Below are 17,707 nucleotides of genomic sequence, written 5' to 3'. Positions count from 1 at the left end.
AATGATTGCCCAATAATAATGAGGGAGGGGTTTTGAGATCCATTTACAAACAAAAGAATAAAAAAGATTATTCAAATGTTGAAAAAAAAAAAAGTAAGCCTTTCTTCTTACTATGTGAGCCAAATTTAGAAAGTAAAACGGCAAAGCTCACAATAAGGTTAATATCAGGTTTTATACATAAACAATCAAGCCCCTTTATTTTAAACTATGCTTTTAATTTTCCCCAAATCATTGCTCAAATCTCTTCTGGTCTAGTCTTAAGCCAGTATTGTATACCATCCTGTCTCATGAGCTGAATGCATGTTTACATCCCATTCTGTATGCTTTGTTTACCTCAAACAGCAGAGTGATGTTGGACTGGTTTCTGTCTGGGTCATCTTGACGTATTCTCCAGAAATCAGGCCCACGTTCAGGAGCTGAGGAAGAGAAGCAGCAGCCTAACATGAGACACTTTTTACTTTAGATGCACCAAGAAGTTAGACTGGAATTGGACTTTTCCAGTCACTGGCAAGCTGTCTCTCCACTCTCAACCAGACTCTGACATTCATTAAAAAATGAGAACATCAATAGCCAGGTCGCATTTCTTAGAATAATCTTATTGAATAAAAAGTTATTAGCCAGAAAGGTCTTCTTCTCTCTTGCAAAATCTCTCCTTAGCCTGTGGGAGGTCCGAAACTCTGGTTCTCTCAGGGTTAGAATGTGGTCAGAGAGTTTATTGATTATGCAGTGGGAAGATTGGTGCCGAGAGGCGGAATACAAAAGTTTGAATAGAGCTCTATTCTCTATTTGTCATACATAGAGAAGACAGGGCAGGGAATGCACTTGGGGACTAAAAAAGGAAGTATGAGGGGACTAGAGATCCAGGATCGAGAACACAACAGCAAACTTGATCTGACGAGGGGCAAGCAGAAATCAAAGTTGAAAGAGACTGGGTCTCTTTCAACCCATGACAGAGTTTTCCATTACTCTGTCATGGAAATACTGTTGGAACGACCTTGGCAAGGTAAATAAGACAATCTGATACTTGAGGAAAGACTGATGAGGGTATAAACACTAATGGAAAGGGTGACTCATAATGAGATGATTGAGCCCAGCCGAGTTACACTGCACATCACAAACCATAACTGTTTTAATTCTGGATGTGGAGATGTTGGCTGACCATTGGAAACCTCACAGGTAAAGTAAACATGCTTTGTAACAAAACAACAGTTAGTGCACTAATCATTCTGAATGGTAATATAAGAGGCTAAGGACATTTTAAACAGGACAGGAAACACAGATTCCTGTCAAATTCTCTTAAGTATAACAACATTTGGAGCCTGTGTATGACCTTCGCCACAGCTTTCCGACTGTGGATTTAATTATGGAGTTTTTAAGTGTCTGACCTGCATAGAGTAGGAACACACAAACTGAAATTTAGAGTTACACCTTACTCTTAGAAAACAATTGAATTTTGTTTTATGCCACACTGTTTTTTCCAGTTGGGCAAAAAAAAAGTGAAGAAAAAAAGTTACAGAGCTATAATTAGGCTTTAAAAATGAGTAAATTGGAAATACAGTAGTTTCTGGAGGACTTTACTGTGTTTGTAGATTTTCTGTTTATCCAGAAAATAAAGATACTCTTTTGTTGCTTCTGGAGAATCGCCTACAATAGCAATAGCAGACCAGATGTTTACAAACCTGATCAAAATATCTGATTGCAGTTTTTGTCTCTTTTTGTTGTTCAGTCCTTTGCTTGTGCTGATTAATTTGAATCCTGTTTTATCTTCAAATGCTATTATATAAAAACGGAAATGTTACGTAGAGTTGAGTTCAGCAGTGAAGCGGGTTTACCTCTGCTGTTTTGAGCGGTGGAGTGGACAGACTCACTCCATTCACTCCAGTATCCGATCCCACTGGTGTGCATGCAGCGTACTTGAACCACGTAGATCTGGCACATGTCTGGTACCTCAACCTCGGCCCAGGGAACCCACACAGGCTTCTCAAACTGCACAGATTTATATAAATATGTATATATATATTTTCATAGGGGAAAACCAGAAACATTTCTAACAACTGGAAAAGGTGCTTGCTCATTGATTAAATTTATGTCAGTTAAACAGGTTATACAAATCAGTACCAAAAGGATTTTTGTACAATCCCACAAAGATCCATCATGTCTTTCTGAGCTGTAAGCCTGCGGACTGACTGCTGGACAAACAAAACGTAATTGCTTTAGCTGCTCTGGTCTTAGGAATGAAATTTTCAATTGAAAGTTGTCATCTGGTTTTTCTGTCTACGTACTCCTTCTGTTTCCCAAAGGTATGAGAGGAAATGAGTGTAAATCAGGAAGAGAGCACAATTCATGGCATGTGTCCAATTTCCAGGAAGAATTTTCAATCACTTAACTGGAAAGAGGTTTCATCAAAATGATGGTGACAAATAACTGAAGAACGCCAAAGCATTATGCTTTGTCATTTGATAAAATTTAGGGATTATTTAATACTTTAGTTTATTTTTTTTTCCAAGCTTTTGGTTGGATCTAAAATTTGCTTCCACAGCAAAAAAGGGGTAACAAACTTTTTCCAATCAGGTGTCTCTAACCATATTTGTCTTTAATAATAATACATTTTTAAGAACTGTAAACAGCAAGACTCCATATCAAATATTATGCAGAGGTTTTGTTGGTGAAACAGTATGAAAAGCTCACCTTCCATTTCTCTAAAACGTCGAGTAAGTAGTACCGAAACTGACACTGCAGGCCTTCGACCGGCAGAGAAGGCTGTTTCCAAGTTACCCTCAGGATCCCTCCGCTCCGGCTCACTGCCGTCACATCAGTGGGAGGGTGAGGTTTTACTGCAGATCGAGTGGGAAGAAGCACACAGATACTCAATCTTGTAAAACTGAAAAAAAAAAATCATAAATTTATATTGTAGGATAAGCAGAACAAATTATCAAATAAAACCAGCTTTGCATAAAATCAAAGTGAAAATGTAAAACCATTAAGCTATTTATGTTCATTTTACAATGGAAATTTTATAGCTCAAACAGGTGTTTTCATTCATATTTTTCATGTCAAAATGCCATGCCTTTCTTTATTTAAAATTTTGAAGTGCTTAGTAATTTTAATTTGCCAATTTAATAGGCACTGATGGCAAAAGTCCACCATCAATGTGTGGCAGTAGTCAGGCTTTGAATTAGGAACAATGTCAAGTCCAGGGAGGGAGGGATGGATGCGTTTCATATTCAGCTCCTCCTTTTTGTTGGTTTGGCAATTTGTTGCCGAGAGCAAACTGCTGTAATAGATAATGTAATTATTCTAAAATATAACTAAAATGTTGTGATGTAAAATATTTCATTATTACAAGCTCACAACTTTACAATGATATTGAATAGGCCTTTACAAAATACAGATTTCAACACTTCTCCCTTACCATGATTTATGGGTGATACATAAACAGGTTTGCACCTGATGACACCTAGGCGGGTATGCAATTCAAGCCACAGTTTGTAGCAATTCATCTTCAAAGGGTGGAATGTGCAGACTTTCTCTGTAGTTTTGATTGGCATGCATTCATGTCCCATCTCACCAACGTCCTCGCCACCTCTCACCCTTTCCTCCATCTCGTCACATGACATCTCGGCACTCCTGTGCAATAAACAAAGACACACAACAGAGAAATAAGGCTTAACTTTATTTCATGCAGCCTAGTGATCTGATTTTGTTTATAAGCAAACTTTATTAGTACAAGAGCAGCAAGATGGACTGCAAGTGACACCAGTGCAATGGGCCAGAGGTGTGACTGTTAACAGTTAGCTGTGCTAACCAGCTGACTATGGCATGATGAAAGGATTGTAATTTGACAGATTAAAAGCCTCTCTGCGCTGGCTTGTATCATGAGAAGGTCACCTCATTTGCAGGCAAATTTGAAGTGTGAACTTTTAAAGGTTGAATTTTACGCTTAAATTTTTGCAGGAAATTTCAAAGTAAAATAATAACATATTTGCATGGGATAAAAATTATGTGCTATAAATTCTATGTCTAAAAAAAGTCTGATTCCAATTAGACTATTTATTCCACATGTGGTGGTGGATCAACATCTAGGGTGCCAAACAGGTTAGGACTGCCTCTGTCCACCACTGCCACTTGTAAAAACAAAGGTCACTGCAAAGAACATGGAGTGTTTTAAAATGCATCAGTACTTGGACCGGAATTTGACTATTTCCCACTCTTTGTTCTCCCATCTGCAGGTCATAGTGTCAATGTCACCGTTGGTTACACACGTGATGCTGATGAATCCTCCTGAAACACACAACAGCAGATTAATTCACAGACAAATGTGCTGCAATTAGATTAATTAGGTTGTTCAACTACCAAATGCTTTCTTTGTGCTTCTGCAGATCACTGCCTTCTAGTAACAGGTTACTAGCAGTGTCCAAAGTCAGTCCTTAAGGGCCTCTATCCTGCATGTTTCAGTTCTTTCTCTGGTTAAACATCTGAATCAAATGATGTTTCATTAGCAGACCTCTGTGAACTTTATCACATGATGAGAAGGACCATTTAAGTCAGCTGTACTGGAGCAGAGACACATCTAAGGTCATTAACCCTAACTTTTTGAAGACTGGAACAAGACACCCATGGTTTAGGGTCAATAAGTAAATATCATTCAGTTTAGCTTGTTATTGCGGTAACAAAACTCACCTTCCACGTAGATCTTGCTATAAGGAATATTCCACTCCTGTGTGCAGGTCAGCAGGTCAGACAACCCAGTTTCTGAAGCTGTGAATGTGATCTGGCTGACCTATGTTAGATTTAAAATATGTAAAACAATAAATGTCCAGAGAGATGCATGTCATGTCTAGTCTGTGTTGTTTAAATAGCAAAATACAAATAAATAAATCCAACCCTTAAAGAATTTGATAGAGTGCTTTTTCTTACCCGCTGGTTGACAGGATGATACAAACTGGGATCAAGCGGCACCCTTCGGTTGAGGGACCACATGGCCGTATTTGCGTTGGCGCTCTGGCCGTTTAGCACACAATAAACCGTTACATTATCGCCGGCTCGCGCCACTACCATTTGAGGGATGTAGCTCACTTCTGCACACAGGGAAACGTGAAATATTTTTTAAGCTTTTTACACATGAAATTTTGCCCTGAAAATGTGAACTAATACAAGATGCAATAAGGATTAATTGGTGAATTCAAGAACTACATAGGTTAGAGAAGTTTTTTAAAGGTTTTATTGGTTCTAGTGGCCTTTATTTGATAGTGAATTGACAGGAAAGTGGCTAATGAGAGAAGGGGGAGGACATGGGGCAACGGACACCAGGCCGGGAATCAAACCTGCAACAACCACGTCAAGAACTAAGGCCTCCATATGTGGGTTGTGCTTAACCCCTGTGCCACCACATCACCCCAGAGAACTTTTGACAAATGTCAGGACACTTTATAAGAAAGGCAAAGGGTCAAATTAACTCCAAATGCATGAGATTCAGTTACATCCAGTTGATAACATAAGAGCTTAATTCGCTCATATCTCCTGTCAGTGGTTCTAGTGGGAACAAACTGAGCTTCTGCAGTCGTTGTTGTAAGGATGAACAGAGTTTGGGGAGGACTTGCTGTAATACGATCCCAGACCAGTTTTTTAAAACACTTCATCGCCTCTGATTTGTAGTCGTTGAATCCAGAAATGTTTAGTTTCTTAGGTAAGGGAACAGTGTGGGATTTCAGGCATTACTCATGCCTGAAATGTAGACCATTGACCTTGAAGGCCACTGACATGGCCTTCAAGGTAGACCTCATCTCATGCTCTCCTACAACGAGGGTCCAGTTGCTGTGGGTTGTTCAATGTTGTGTAGCCTTTGTTAGCTTTTCCTCAGAAAAAGTTAAAGAAGATGTTCAGCGTAGGCAGGCTGCAGCTGCTAGGTTGGCCTGGTAATTGGTGAAGTACTGGATTCCCTGCCACACCTGCCTGTGGTTGTTGTTCTATAGGCAACTGATACTGATCTGCCATCACATTGTCAGACTTCTGTTTTGTACTGAATGAGACTTATGATTTGCAAGAAACACCTGTTGTTTGTGTTGATGTTCTTTAAGTCTTGTCAAACATTTGTTGAGCCAAGTGGCAGTAAACATGAAATAATGATGCAAAGCATAACTCTGTTGCACAGCAACTCAACATGGGGTGCATAGAGTTCTGTGTCTACATGAAACAAGTTCATTTACTGCACTGAAGCACAAGGCAGTAGTTTTCCTCTAGTTAAAACGTATACAGTACTGGTGTGTTTTATGTTTATGGCTCTTGAGCCATTGCGTTAAACAGTTGCATTCACCATTTTACCTACCTGTCTCCACTTGCAGTAATTCAATTGATTGCACAACATCAACCAGGTATGTGCACCACAACATTGATGCAACATAAATACAAATGCCAAGATAGATCTATTATACATGGTGTAGAATGCTTGATACTGTGAAATGCTTTTGAATGATTTAAATCTTTCTTAAAATGCTCCAGGTGATAATCAATAGTTCAGAAATTACATAATAAATGATGGCATATGGTCAGTTGATGCATTTTGACTCCTTCTCNAATCTTTCCTCTTTTACGCAGATGTCGACAGTGAAACAGCAGTAAAACAAGGACCATACTGGCCATCTGCATCTTCTTGTTTGTCTGCGATCCAGCATGTTCACTAAAGGTTCAGGTCTCCTACAGACCACAATTGGTCTTTTGTAGTCTCAAAAGCACGAGAACTCCCTCAACCAAGGTGTTCTCGCATACGAGTAACAAGGAACCACAAGAAAACATGTTGCATATCAAAATCATCAACAAGTCACATCACAACAAAGAGGAAGAAAGCTAGCATTTGCAACTCCTTCTGCTAAGATCCTCAATCAAAGCAAGATGTGCATTCACAGAAAACCTCAGGTATATGTGTCCAGTGAGAATTCCTTTAAAAATACATGGTAAAGCTACATATTTTAGCTGAAGTGATATGAGAAGACTTTAGAATTTTAACTTCTAAGTACATGTTCTTTAAAGACTTTCTTTAAAGACTTTCTTTAGTTTCATGAAACAAGAGCTACTGTTTTGACTGTTTATTTTTTAGCATAAAAAATAAAAGCTTCAAAAAATGTCTTTTTGAAGCTTTAACGGCTTCAAAAAGACATTAAGTTAGAAATATTCTCTTTAAATGTTTTTGCTTCAATAAACTTTTGAAATTGTTTGTACTAACCCTATAGAGTATTTTTTTGGTGAAATAATGTGTTTAGAATTCAGAAAAATGAAAATCTAAACAGGAAATTTTGGATTCCATAAATAAATCAGCTGTCATAAAGCCTTATGCAAGGTACAGATGTAACATACAAATATCTAAAGGTGCCTTTAGATTCAGTTTATATTTAATCTGTATTTATGATGCATTCATGTCATTCAATTATTTAAATCATTCGCATTTCAGCATCCGAGTATTGTGTTCACCAGCACAGACTCACACGATAAAGTCTTTTTTCACACCACATCCTGATCACATATTAAACTAACCTTGAAATTTGTAGTTAATTCATAAACTACAGAAGAACATGAAGCCCAGCCATTATGTAAATCATTTTCAAGAGCCTTACTGGAAATGCAGTCAACGTGATCATCTGATATGATCTCATCTAAAAACAAAATTAGAATTTGTATTGTTCCAGTAGTTCCAGTGAAACAGTGACTAAATATTTCTCAAGAACAGACAAACGTCACAACAGTTCAGCCTCTCATTGTTGTATACTAAGTAGATTACATTCCCTCAGGGATTGCTGAAATGTCCTGTTAATTCCTTTTTTCTTACGTTTAGGTTGTTTCTCCAGCGTCATGTTGACGTTGTTAACAGAGCTCCCCAGACTATTGTAGGCTTCCACAGTCACAATGTGGAGCTCCTGATTCCACTCAAAGCTGTAGGAGGACACCATATCGATCTGCCTCCTCAGCACAGATCCATTCGATGCCTGGTGCTGGACAATAAATCCATCCACACAGTAGGTATTCCAATTTGCTGAGAAAGACTGGAAAACAAAGTAAAAGATTCATTCTGCTGCTCACTATTACACTCTAATCAATATTTTAATGAGAAGCTCAAACATCTGAGGCCTCAAACTTTCTGACCTTGTCAATGATTAGCAATACCTTCATAGGCAAAACTATGTGCAGCAACGTTCTCCAATCCTACAGTCGTAAAATCAACAATTGTGGCCTTTTTGGCCTAAACAACAGAGATGTTTGATAAAACTATACCAGGCAGGAAAGCTAGGGTTAGGGTAGGGTTATAGGGTTATAGGTAGGGTTACCTGTGATTCCAGAAAATGATTGCCCAATAATAATGAGGGAGGGGTTTTGAGATCCATTTACAAACAAAAGAATAAAAAAGATTATTCAAATGTTGAAAAAAAAAAAAGTAAGCCTTTCTTCTTACTATGTGAGCCAAATTTAGAAAGTAAAACGGCAAAGCTCACAATAAGGTTAATATCAGGTTTTATACATAAACAATCAAGCCCCTTTATTTTAAACTATGCTTTTAATTTTCCCCAAATCATTGCTCAAATCTCTTCTGGTCTAGTCTTAAGCCAGTATTGTATACCATCCTGTCTCATGAGCTGAATGCATGTTTACATCCCATTCTGTATGCTTTGTTTACCTCAAACAGCAGAGTGATGTTGGACTGGTTTCTGTCTGGGTCATCTTGACGTATTCTCCAGAAATCAGGCCCACGTTCAGGAGCTGAGGAAGAGAAGCAGCAGCCTAACATGAGACACTTTTTACTTTAGATGCACCAAGAAGTTAGACTGGAATTGGACTTTTCCAGTCACTGGCAAGCTGTCTCTCCACTCTCAACCAGACTCTGACATTCATTAAAAAATGAGAACATCAATAGCCAGGTCGCATTTCTTAGAATAATCTTATTGAATAAAAAGTTATTAGCCAGAAAGGTCTTCTTCTCTCTTGCAAAATCTCTCCTTAGCCTGTGGGAGGTCCGAAACTCTGGTTCTCTCAGGGTTAGAATGTGGTCAGAGAGTTTATTGATTATGCAGTGGGAAGATTGGTGCCGAGAGGCGGAATACAAAAGTTTGAATAGAGCTCTATTCTCTATTTGTCATACATAGAGAAGACAGGGCAGGGAATGCACTTGGGGACTAAAAAAGGAAGTATGAGGGGACTAGAGATCCAGGATCGAGAACACAACAGCAAACTTGATCTGACGAGGGGCAAGCAGAAATCAAAGTTGAAAGAGACTGGGTCTCTTTCAACCCATGACAGAGTTTTCCATTACTCTGTCATGGAAATACTGTTGGAACGACCTTGGCAAGGTAAATAAGACAATCTGATACTTGAGGAAAGACTGATGAGGGTATAAACACTAATGGAAAGGGTGACTCATAATGAGATGATTGAGCCCAGCCGAGTTACACTGCACATCACAAACCATAACTGTTTTAATTCTGGATGTGGAGATGTTGGCTGACCATTGGAAACCTCACAGGTAAAGTAAACATGCTTTGTAACAAAACAACAGTTAGTGCACTAATCATTCTGAATGGTAATATAAGAGGCTAAGGACATTTTAAACAGGACAGGAAACACAGATTCCTGTCAAATTCTCTTAAGTATAACAACATTTGGAGCCTGTGTATGACCTTCGCCACAGCTTTCCGACTGTGGATTTAATTATGGAGTTTTTAAGTGTCTGACCTGCATAGAGTAGGAACACACAAACTGAAATTTAGAGTTACACCTTACTCTTAGAAAACAATTGAATTTTGTTTTATGCCACACTGTTTTTTCCAGTTGGGCAAAAAAAAAGTGAAGAAAAAAAGTTACAGAGCTATAATTAGGCTTTAAAAATGAGTAAATTGGAAATACAGTAGTTTCTGGAGGACTTTACTGTGTTTGTAGATTTTCTGTTTATCCAGAAAATAAAGATACTCTTTTGTTGCTTCTGGAGAATCGCCTACAATAGCAATAGCAGACCAGATGTTTACAAACCTGATCAAAATATCTGATTGCAGTTTTTGTCTCTTTTTGTTGTTCAGTCCTTTGCTTGTGCTGATTAATTTGAATCCTGTTTTATCTTCAAATGCTATTATATAAAAACGGAAATGTTACGTAGAGTTGAGTTCAGCAGTGAAGCGGGTTTACCTCTGCTGTTTTGAGCGGTGGAGTGGACAGACTCACTCCATTCACTCCAGTATCCGATCCCACTGGTGTGCATGCAGCGTACTTGAACCACGTAGATCTGGCACATGTCTGGTACCTCAACCTCGGCCCAGGGAACCCACACAGGCTTCTCAAACTGCACAGATTTATATAAATATGTATATATATATTTTCATAGGGGAAAACCAGAAACATTTCTAACAACTGGAAAAGGTGCTTGCTCATTGATTAAATTTATGTCAGTTAAACAGGTTATACAAATCAGTACCAAAAGGATTTTTGTACAATCCCACAAAGATCCATCATGTCTTTCTGAGCTGTAAGCCTGCGGACTGACTGCTGGACAAACAAAACGTAATTGCTTTAGCTGCTCTGGTCTTAGGAATGAAATTTTCAATTGAAAGTTGTCATCTGGTTTTTCTGTCTACGTACTCCTTCTGTTTCCCAAAGGTATGAGAGGAAATGAGTGTAAATCAGGAAGAGAGCACAATTCATGGCATGTGTCCAATTTCCAGGAAGAATTTTCAATCACTTAACTGGAAAGAGGTTTCATCAAAATGATGGTGACAAATAACTGAAGAACGCCAAAGCATTATGCTTTGTCATTTGATAAAATTTAGGGATTATTTAATACTTTAGTTTATTTTTTTTTCCAAGCTTTTGGTTGGATCTAAAATTTGCTTCCACAGCAAAAAAGGGGTAACAAACTTTTTCCAATCAGGTGTCTCTAACCATATTTGTCTTTAATAATAATACATTTTTAAGAACTGTAAACAGCAAGACTCCATATCAAATATTATGCAGAGGTTTTGTTGGTGAAACAGTATGAAAAGCTCACCTTCCATTTCTCTAAAACGTCGAGTAAGTAGTACCGAAACTGACACTGCAGGCCTTCGACCGGCAGAGAAGGCTGTTTCCAAGTTACCCTCAGGATCCCTCCGCTCCGGCTCACTGCCGTCACATCAGTGGGAGGGTGAGGTTTTACTGCAGATCGAGTGGGAAGAAGCACACAGATACTCAATCTTGTAAAACTGAAAAAAAAAAATCATAAATTTATATTGTAGGATAAGCAGAACAAATTATCAAATAAAACCAGCTTTGCATAAAATCAAAGTGAAAATGTAAAACCATTAAGCTATTTATGTTCATTTTACAATGGAAATTTTATAGCTCAAACAGGTGTTTTCATTCATATTTTTCATGTCAAAATGCCATGCCTTTCTTTATTTAAAATTTTGAAGTGCTTAGTAATTTTAATTTGCCAATTTAATAGGCACTGATGGCAAAAGTCCACCATCAATGTGTGGCAGTAGTCAGGCTTTGAATTAGGAACAATGTCAAGTCCAGGGAGGGAGGGATGGATGCGTTTCATATTCAGCTCCTCCTTTTTGTTGGTTTGGCAATTTGTTGCCGAGAGCAAACTGCTGTAATAGATAATGTAATTATTCTAAAATATAACTAAAATGTTGTGATGTAAAATATTTCATTATTACAAGCTCACAACTTTACAATGATATTGAATAGGCCTTTACAAAATACAGATTTCAACACTTCTCCCTTACCATGATTTATGGGTGATACATAAACAGGTTTGCACCTGATGACACCTAGGCGGGTATGCAATTCAAGCCACAGTTTGTAGCAATTCATCTTCAAAGGGTGGAATGTGCAGACTTTCTCTGTAGTTTTGATTGGCATGCATTCATGTCCCATCTCACCAACGTCCTCGCCACCTCTCACCCTTTCCTCCATCTCGTCACATGACATCTCGGCACTCCTGTGCAATAAACAAAGACACACAACAGAGAAATAAGGCTTAACTTTATTTCATGCAGCCTAGTGATCTGATTTTGTTTATAAGCAAACTTTATTAGTACAAGAGCAGCAAGATGGACTGCAAGTGACACCAGTGCAATGGGCCAGAGGTGTGACTGTTAACAGTTAGCTGTGCTAACCAGCTGACTATGGCATGATGAAAGGATTGTAATTTGACAGATTAAAAGCCTCTCTGCGCTGGCTTGTATCATGAGAAGGTCACCTCATTTGCAGGCAAATTTGAAGTGTGAACTTTTAAAGGTTGAATTTTACGCTTAAATTTTTGCAGGAAATTTCAAAGTAAAATAATAACATATTTGCATGGGATAAAAATTATGTGCTATAAATTCTATGTCTAAAAAAAGTCTGATTCCAATTAGACTATTTATTCCACATGTGGTGGTGGATCAACATCTAGGGTGCCAAACAGGTTAGGACTGCCTCTGTCCACCACTGCCACTTGTAAAAACAAAGGTCACTGCAAAGAACATGGAGTGTTTTAAAATGCATCAGTACTTGGACCGGAATTTGACTATTTCCCACTCTTTGTTCTCCCATCTGCAGGTCATAGTGTCAATGTCACCGTTGGTTACACACGTGATGCTGATGAATCCTCCTGAAACACACAACAGCAGATTAATTCACAGACAAATGTGCTGCAATTAGATTAATTAGGTTGTTCAACTACCAAATGCTTTCTTTGTGCTTCTGCAGATCACTGCCTTCTAGTAACAGGTTACTAGCAGTGTCCAAAGTCAGTCCTTAAGGGCCTCTATCCTGCATGTTTCAGTTCTTTCTCTGGTTAAACATCTGAATCAAATGATGTTTCATTAGCAGACCTCTGTGAACTTTATCACATGATGAGAAGGACCATTTAAGTCAGCTGTACTGGAGCAGAGACACATCTAAGGTCATTAACCCTAACTTTTTGAAGACTGGAACAAGACACCCATGGTTTAGGGTCAATAAGTAAATATCATTCAGTTTAGCTTGTTATTGCGGTAACAAAACTCACCTTCCACGTAGATCTTGCTATAAGGAATATTCCACTCCTGTGTGCAGGTCAGCAGGTCAGACAACCCAGTTTCTGAAGCTGTGAATGTGATCTGGCTGACCTATGTTAGATTTAAAATATGTAAAACAATAAATGTCCAGAGAGATGCATGTCATGTCTAGTCTGTGTTGTTTAAATAGCAAAATACAAATAAATAAATCCAACCCTTAAAGAATTTGATGGAGTGCTTTGTCTTACCCGCTGGTTGACAGGATGATACAAACTGGGATCAAGCGGCACCCTTCGGTTGAGGGACCACATGGCCGTATTTGCGTTGGCGCTCTGGCCGTTTAGCACACAATAAACCGTTACATTATCGCCGGCTCGCGCCACTACCATTTGAGGGATGTAGCTCACTTCTGCACACAGGGAAACGTGAAATATTTTTTAAGCTTTTTACACATGAAATTTTGCCCTGAAAATGTGAACTAATACAAGATGCAATAAGGATTAATTGGTGAATTCAAGAACTACATAGGTTAGAGAACTTTTTTAAAGGTTTTATTGGTTCTAGTGGCCTTTATTTGATAGTGAATTGACAGGAAAGTGGCTAATGAGAGAAGGGGGAGGACATGCGACAACGGACACCAGGCCGGGAATCAAACCTGCAACAACCACGTCAAGAACTAAGGCCTCCATATGTGGGTTGTGCTTAACCCCTGTGCCACCACATCACCCCAGAGAACTTTTGACAAATGTCAGGACACTTTATAAGAAAGGCAAAGGGTCAAATTAACTCCAAATGCATGAGATTCAGTTACATCCAGTTGATAACATAAGAGCTTAATTCGCTCATATATCCTGTCAGTGGTTCTAGTGGGAACAAACTGAGCTTCTGCAGTCGTTGTTGTAAGGATGAACAGAGTTTGGGGAGGACTTGCTGTAATACGATCCCAGACCAGTTTTTTAAAACACTTCATCGCCTCTGATTTGTAGTCGTTGAATCCAGAAATGTTTAGTTTCTTAGGTAAGGGAACAGTGTGGGATTTCAGGCATTACTCATGCCTGAAATGTAGACCATTGACCTTGAAGGCCACTGACATGGCCTTCAAGGTAGACCTCATCTCATGCTCTCCTACAACGAGGGTCCAGTTGCTGTGGGTTGTTCGATGTTGTGTAGCCTTTGTTAGCTTTTCCTCAGAAAAAGTTAAAGAAGATGTTCAGCGTAGGCAGGCTGCAGCTGCTAGGTTGGCCTGGTAATTGGTGAAGTACTGGATTCCCTGCCACACCTGCCTGTGGTTGTTGTTCTATAGGCAACTGATACTGATCTGCCATCACATTGTCAGACTTCTGTTTTGTACTGAATGAGACTTATGATTTGCATGAAACACCTGTTGTTTGTGTTGATGTTCTTTAAGTCTTGTCAAACATTTGTTGAGCCGAGTGGCAGTAAACATGAAATAATGATGCAAAGCATAACTCTGTTGCACAGCAACTCAACATGGGGTGCATAGAGTTCTGTGTCTACATGAAACAAGTTCATTTACTGCACTGAAGCACAAGGCAGTAGTTTTCCTCTAGTTAAAACGTATACAGTACTGGTGTGTTTTATGTTTATGGCTCTTGAGCCACTGCGTTAAACAGTTGCATTCACCATTTTACCTACCTGTCTCCACTTGCAGTAATTCAATTGATTGCACAACATCAACCAGGTATGTGCACCGCAACATTGATGCAACATAAATACAAATGCCAAGATAGATCTATTATACATGGTGTAGAGTGCATGATACTGTGAAATGCTTCTGAATGATTTAAATCTTTCTTAAAATGCTCCAGGTGATAATCAATAGTTCAGAAATTACATAATAAATGATGGCATATGGTCAGTTGATGCATTTTGACTCCTTCTCAACATCCCCAGAAACTGCTGGACCCCATCTTTTTTTTTTTTTTTTTAGTTTTAAAAAGCAAGTTCAAGTCACACCAAAAGCCCTTAGTCTCTTGCCTGTACCTAAAGGTTATTTCTTTAAATGACAAAAACAGAATTGGAAACAAAGTGCAGGCATTTCAGACCCCAACAGTCAGAATTACTAGTTTTGGTTCCAACATAACTCAAAAAGTTCAAGGAGTATGAATGCTTAAAGAAAAAAATATATATAAAAAATATTTTAAAATGAAACTAATCTACAGAAAAAAACTAGCAGTCCTCACTGTTCAGGGTGATATAGTAGGGGTCGCTCCAGTCGCTCCACAGCTGAGTTTGGGTGGTGCAGCGAACCTGGATGGCGTATTTCAGTAAGGGTTTCAAATCCACTGACACATTGGGCTTTTCAAGTGCAGACACCACCTGGAAAAAAGTAGAGAGGATGATCACGGATATACATCCATGTAAAACTAGATTTCACCAAATGACTACCCACCTGCCAGTTTTTATGGGTGTTCTTGTTGGTATTTTCGTGGGAATATCGGATTTCATAGGCTAGCAAATCATCACTAAAGTCTAATGGCTCTTTCCAGCTGACAATGAGATCTCCCTCCACAGTCTGAACGTGTGACAGGTTGAATGGAGGACTTGGTTTCACTGTAAATAAATACATAAATAAACAAATAACATATAAAGAACATAATGTTGAAAACTCTATGAAAGAGTGTCTGTACACAGATGTCATAATTGTTGCCAACTTACATTTATAATTATATTTGACAATATAGAAAAAAAGAACAAGAGCATTAAATTTTCTTTTAAGATTTGAAAAGCAGAATAAAGTATAAAAACACTGAATAATCTCTACTAATTACAGGTGTTTATGGTTATTCATGCACAGTGAAAAATATCTTATTTGTAGTAAAAGTGGTCCTTGTAAAATAAAGATGAAAGCATCTGTAAAGAATGTAGTTTTATCTAAAATGTAAGTAATGTAGGTTACAGTTAATTATGTTTAGTTAAAAGATGGTTCTGAAAATGTAAATATAAAGAAAAAGTCAGAAGCCTAGAAAACAATAATGCTGAAGCAATACACAAATATGTTTTACGCAAGGCTTGGTGAACTTTGCATCAATTCAAATCTTTAAATGTTGATGTATAGTTATGTAGGGCTAGATAAAGTCAAACAAGTGGCGTTTTGAAATCCAACCAAAAATGCTGCTGTGCTAACAGTAAAGACTTGCTATTATCTTCTAGCATTTAAGAATCAGTGCACGCACGCTAAACACAGTGCTTTGAATAAACAAAATAACGAGGCCGAATAATTCAGCATCACATTATTCAAAGGTTAGGTTGGAACTTGGAGAACAACAAGTGCCTCGTATTTCCACACTCACAGTTCTGCGTACGCTGACATAAATAAATAAAAATCTCATAGTCACACAGAGCAGACGTGCACAACATCAAAAATATTCAAACATTCAACAGAAAAAACATTGCTGAATACTGCATTGACATTATCAATTACATTTAAATCAACATATTCCTGACACCTTGCTATTAAACATAGCCTCACCCCAATATAAAGTTTTTTTTGCCTTAACACATATAATCCTATTCAAAGCCTAAACTACTTTTCACAGTATATATTTTCTGCTTATATTTATTTAATTTGTTTTTCCACATATTTTTTTATACATTTTTAGTTGATTATAAAGGATAGTTGTCACATTCATAGTAAAAAATGTTTCACATCAAAAAAACCTAGCAATAAATTGTTGCTAAGTGTTTACACATTTGAGACTCACTGTATATCGACATGGACCTTGAGCTTAACACATAACTAGTGTGTCTTCTCCAGACAACTCAAGCATTAGTGATGGGAAAGCCCTTTTCCACCCAACATGTTCATTTTTATATGGAATCTTAGTAGATGTGATATTATTGCCTTCTCAAATGCAGGATCATTCAGCTCCACGAGACTTATTAAACATTTCCTTGTCCCTCATATTCTAATAATCTTAATGTCTCAGAATCTGCATGCTGTGTGCTATGCAGCAGTTGTTTGTCTCATTTATTCTGCTGTAGTAATAGCTAATTCAACAGGCTTTTCATAAGGCACAGGGAAAAAACAATAATCACTCACGCATAGGCCTAAGCTAAGCATTTGTTTCCATGACAACATTTCACATATATTTAAAAGGCATGATGGGGGTTTTCAGCAGAGGGCATGTTGATAAAAACAAAAGTGGTAAAATGGTGGGAGTGAGAAATGTGTTTTGTTTACTGATGGTCATATTCTGCACTTTAATCAAGTGATATTTATTAGAAAGCTGAAGACAAGAATTGTCACAGACAAAAAGAAGAAGTAGTCAAAGATCACAGCGGCAGTAAAATACACACACCAGCATTAGGTCTGCAAAACATTAGCAAAACATGCAATATGCAATACTGAAAGCAAAGTATCCCAACTTGTTCAAAAACATACAGACATGCCATTCTTCTTTTTATAGGTAAAGATATCCAGATTGAGATAGACAGCAGCACCTGGATGGGTAGACATCCAGATTTTTTTTAAATTCTCAATCTAGTTTACTGCAGCTGCAAATACTTAAATTATAGAGTAGAAAGATGAAGGTTGTATTGTGATACTCAGTCCAGACTGAATTAGTGTTTGGCGCATCAACTACCTATAAGGTAGTTAGTTGACTGTTGAACTAAGACTTGCTGCTTTCGTCAGTGGTATGTCAGGTTTAACAAAATGCACAACTTTGGTTTATTTATCAAAAAAA

At 38.0% G+C, this 17,707-nt stretch overlaps 1 protein-coding gene across 1 annotated transcript in view; it reads right to left on the bottom strand.

Annotated features, from left to right (window-relative positions):
* lepr (leptin receptor) overlaps positions 1-17,707 on the bottom strand; it is a 37,951-nt gene that overhangs the window by 9,351 nt on the left and 10,893 nt on the right. The window contains exons 6-22 of the mRNA XM_016670794.1: positions 15,412-15,572; positions 15,203-15,338; positions 13,247-13,407; positions 13,010-13,109; positions 12,511-12,610; positions 11,742-11,956; positions 11,018-11,163; positions 10,162-10,315; positions 8,663-8,745; positions 7,760-8,033; positions 4,918-5,099; positions 4,681-4,780; positions 4,182-4,281; positions 3,413-3,627; positions 2,689-2,834; positions 1,833-1,986; positions 334-416 (exon numbers count right to left, since the gene is read on the bottom strand). Coding sequence (XP_016526280.1) covers positions 334-416; positions 1,833-1,986; positions 2,689-2,834; positions 3,413-3,627; positions 4,182-4,281; positions 4,681-4,780; positions 4,918-5,099; positions 7,760-8,033; positions 8,663-8,745; positions 10,162-10,315; positions 11,018-11,163; positions 11,742-11,956; positions 12,511-12,610; positions 13,010-13,109; positions 13,247-13,407; positions 15,203-15,338; positions 15,412-15,572 — 2,510 coding nt within the window. The remainder of the gene's footprint in view (positions 1-333; positions 417-1,832; positions 1,987-2,688; positions 2,835-3,412; positions 3,628-4,181; positions 4,282-4,680; positions 4,781-4,917; positions 5,100-7,759; positions 8,034-8,662; positions 8,746-10,161; positions 10,316-11,017; positions 11,164-11,741; positions 11,957-12,510; positions 12,611-13,009; positions 13,110-13,246; positions 13,408-15,202; positions 15,339-15,411; positions 15,573-17,707) is intronic.

Source organism: Poecilia formosa, unplaced genomic scaffold (genome assembly GCF_000485575.1).
Source record: "Poecilia formosa unplaced genomic scaffold, Poecilia_formosa-5.1.2 Scaffold38, whole genome shotgun sequence".
NCBI classification, from domain to species: Eukaryota; Metazoa; Chordata; class Actinopteri; order Cyprinodontiformes; family Poeciliidae; genus Poecilia; species Poecilia formosa.
Note: the sequence above shows the minus strand (reverse complement) of the source record. Positions and strands in the feature narration are given on the sequence as shown.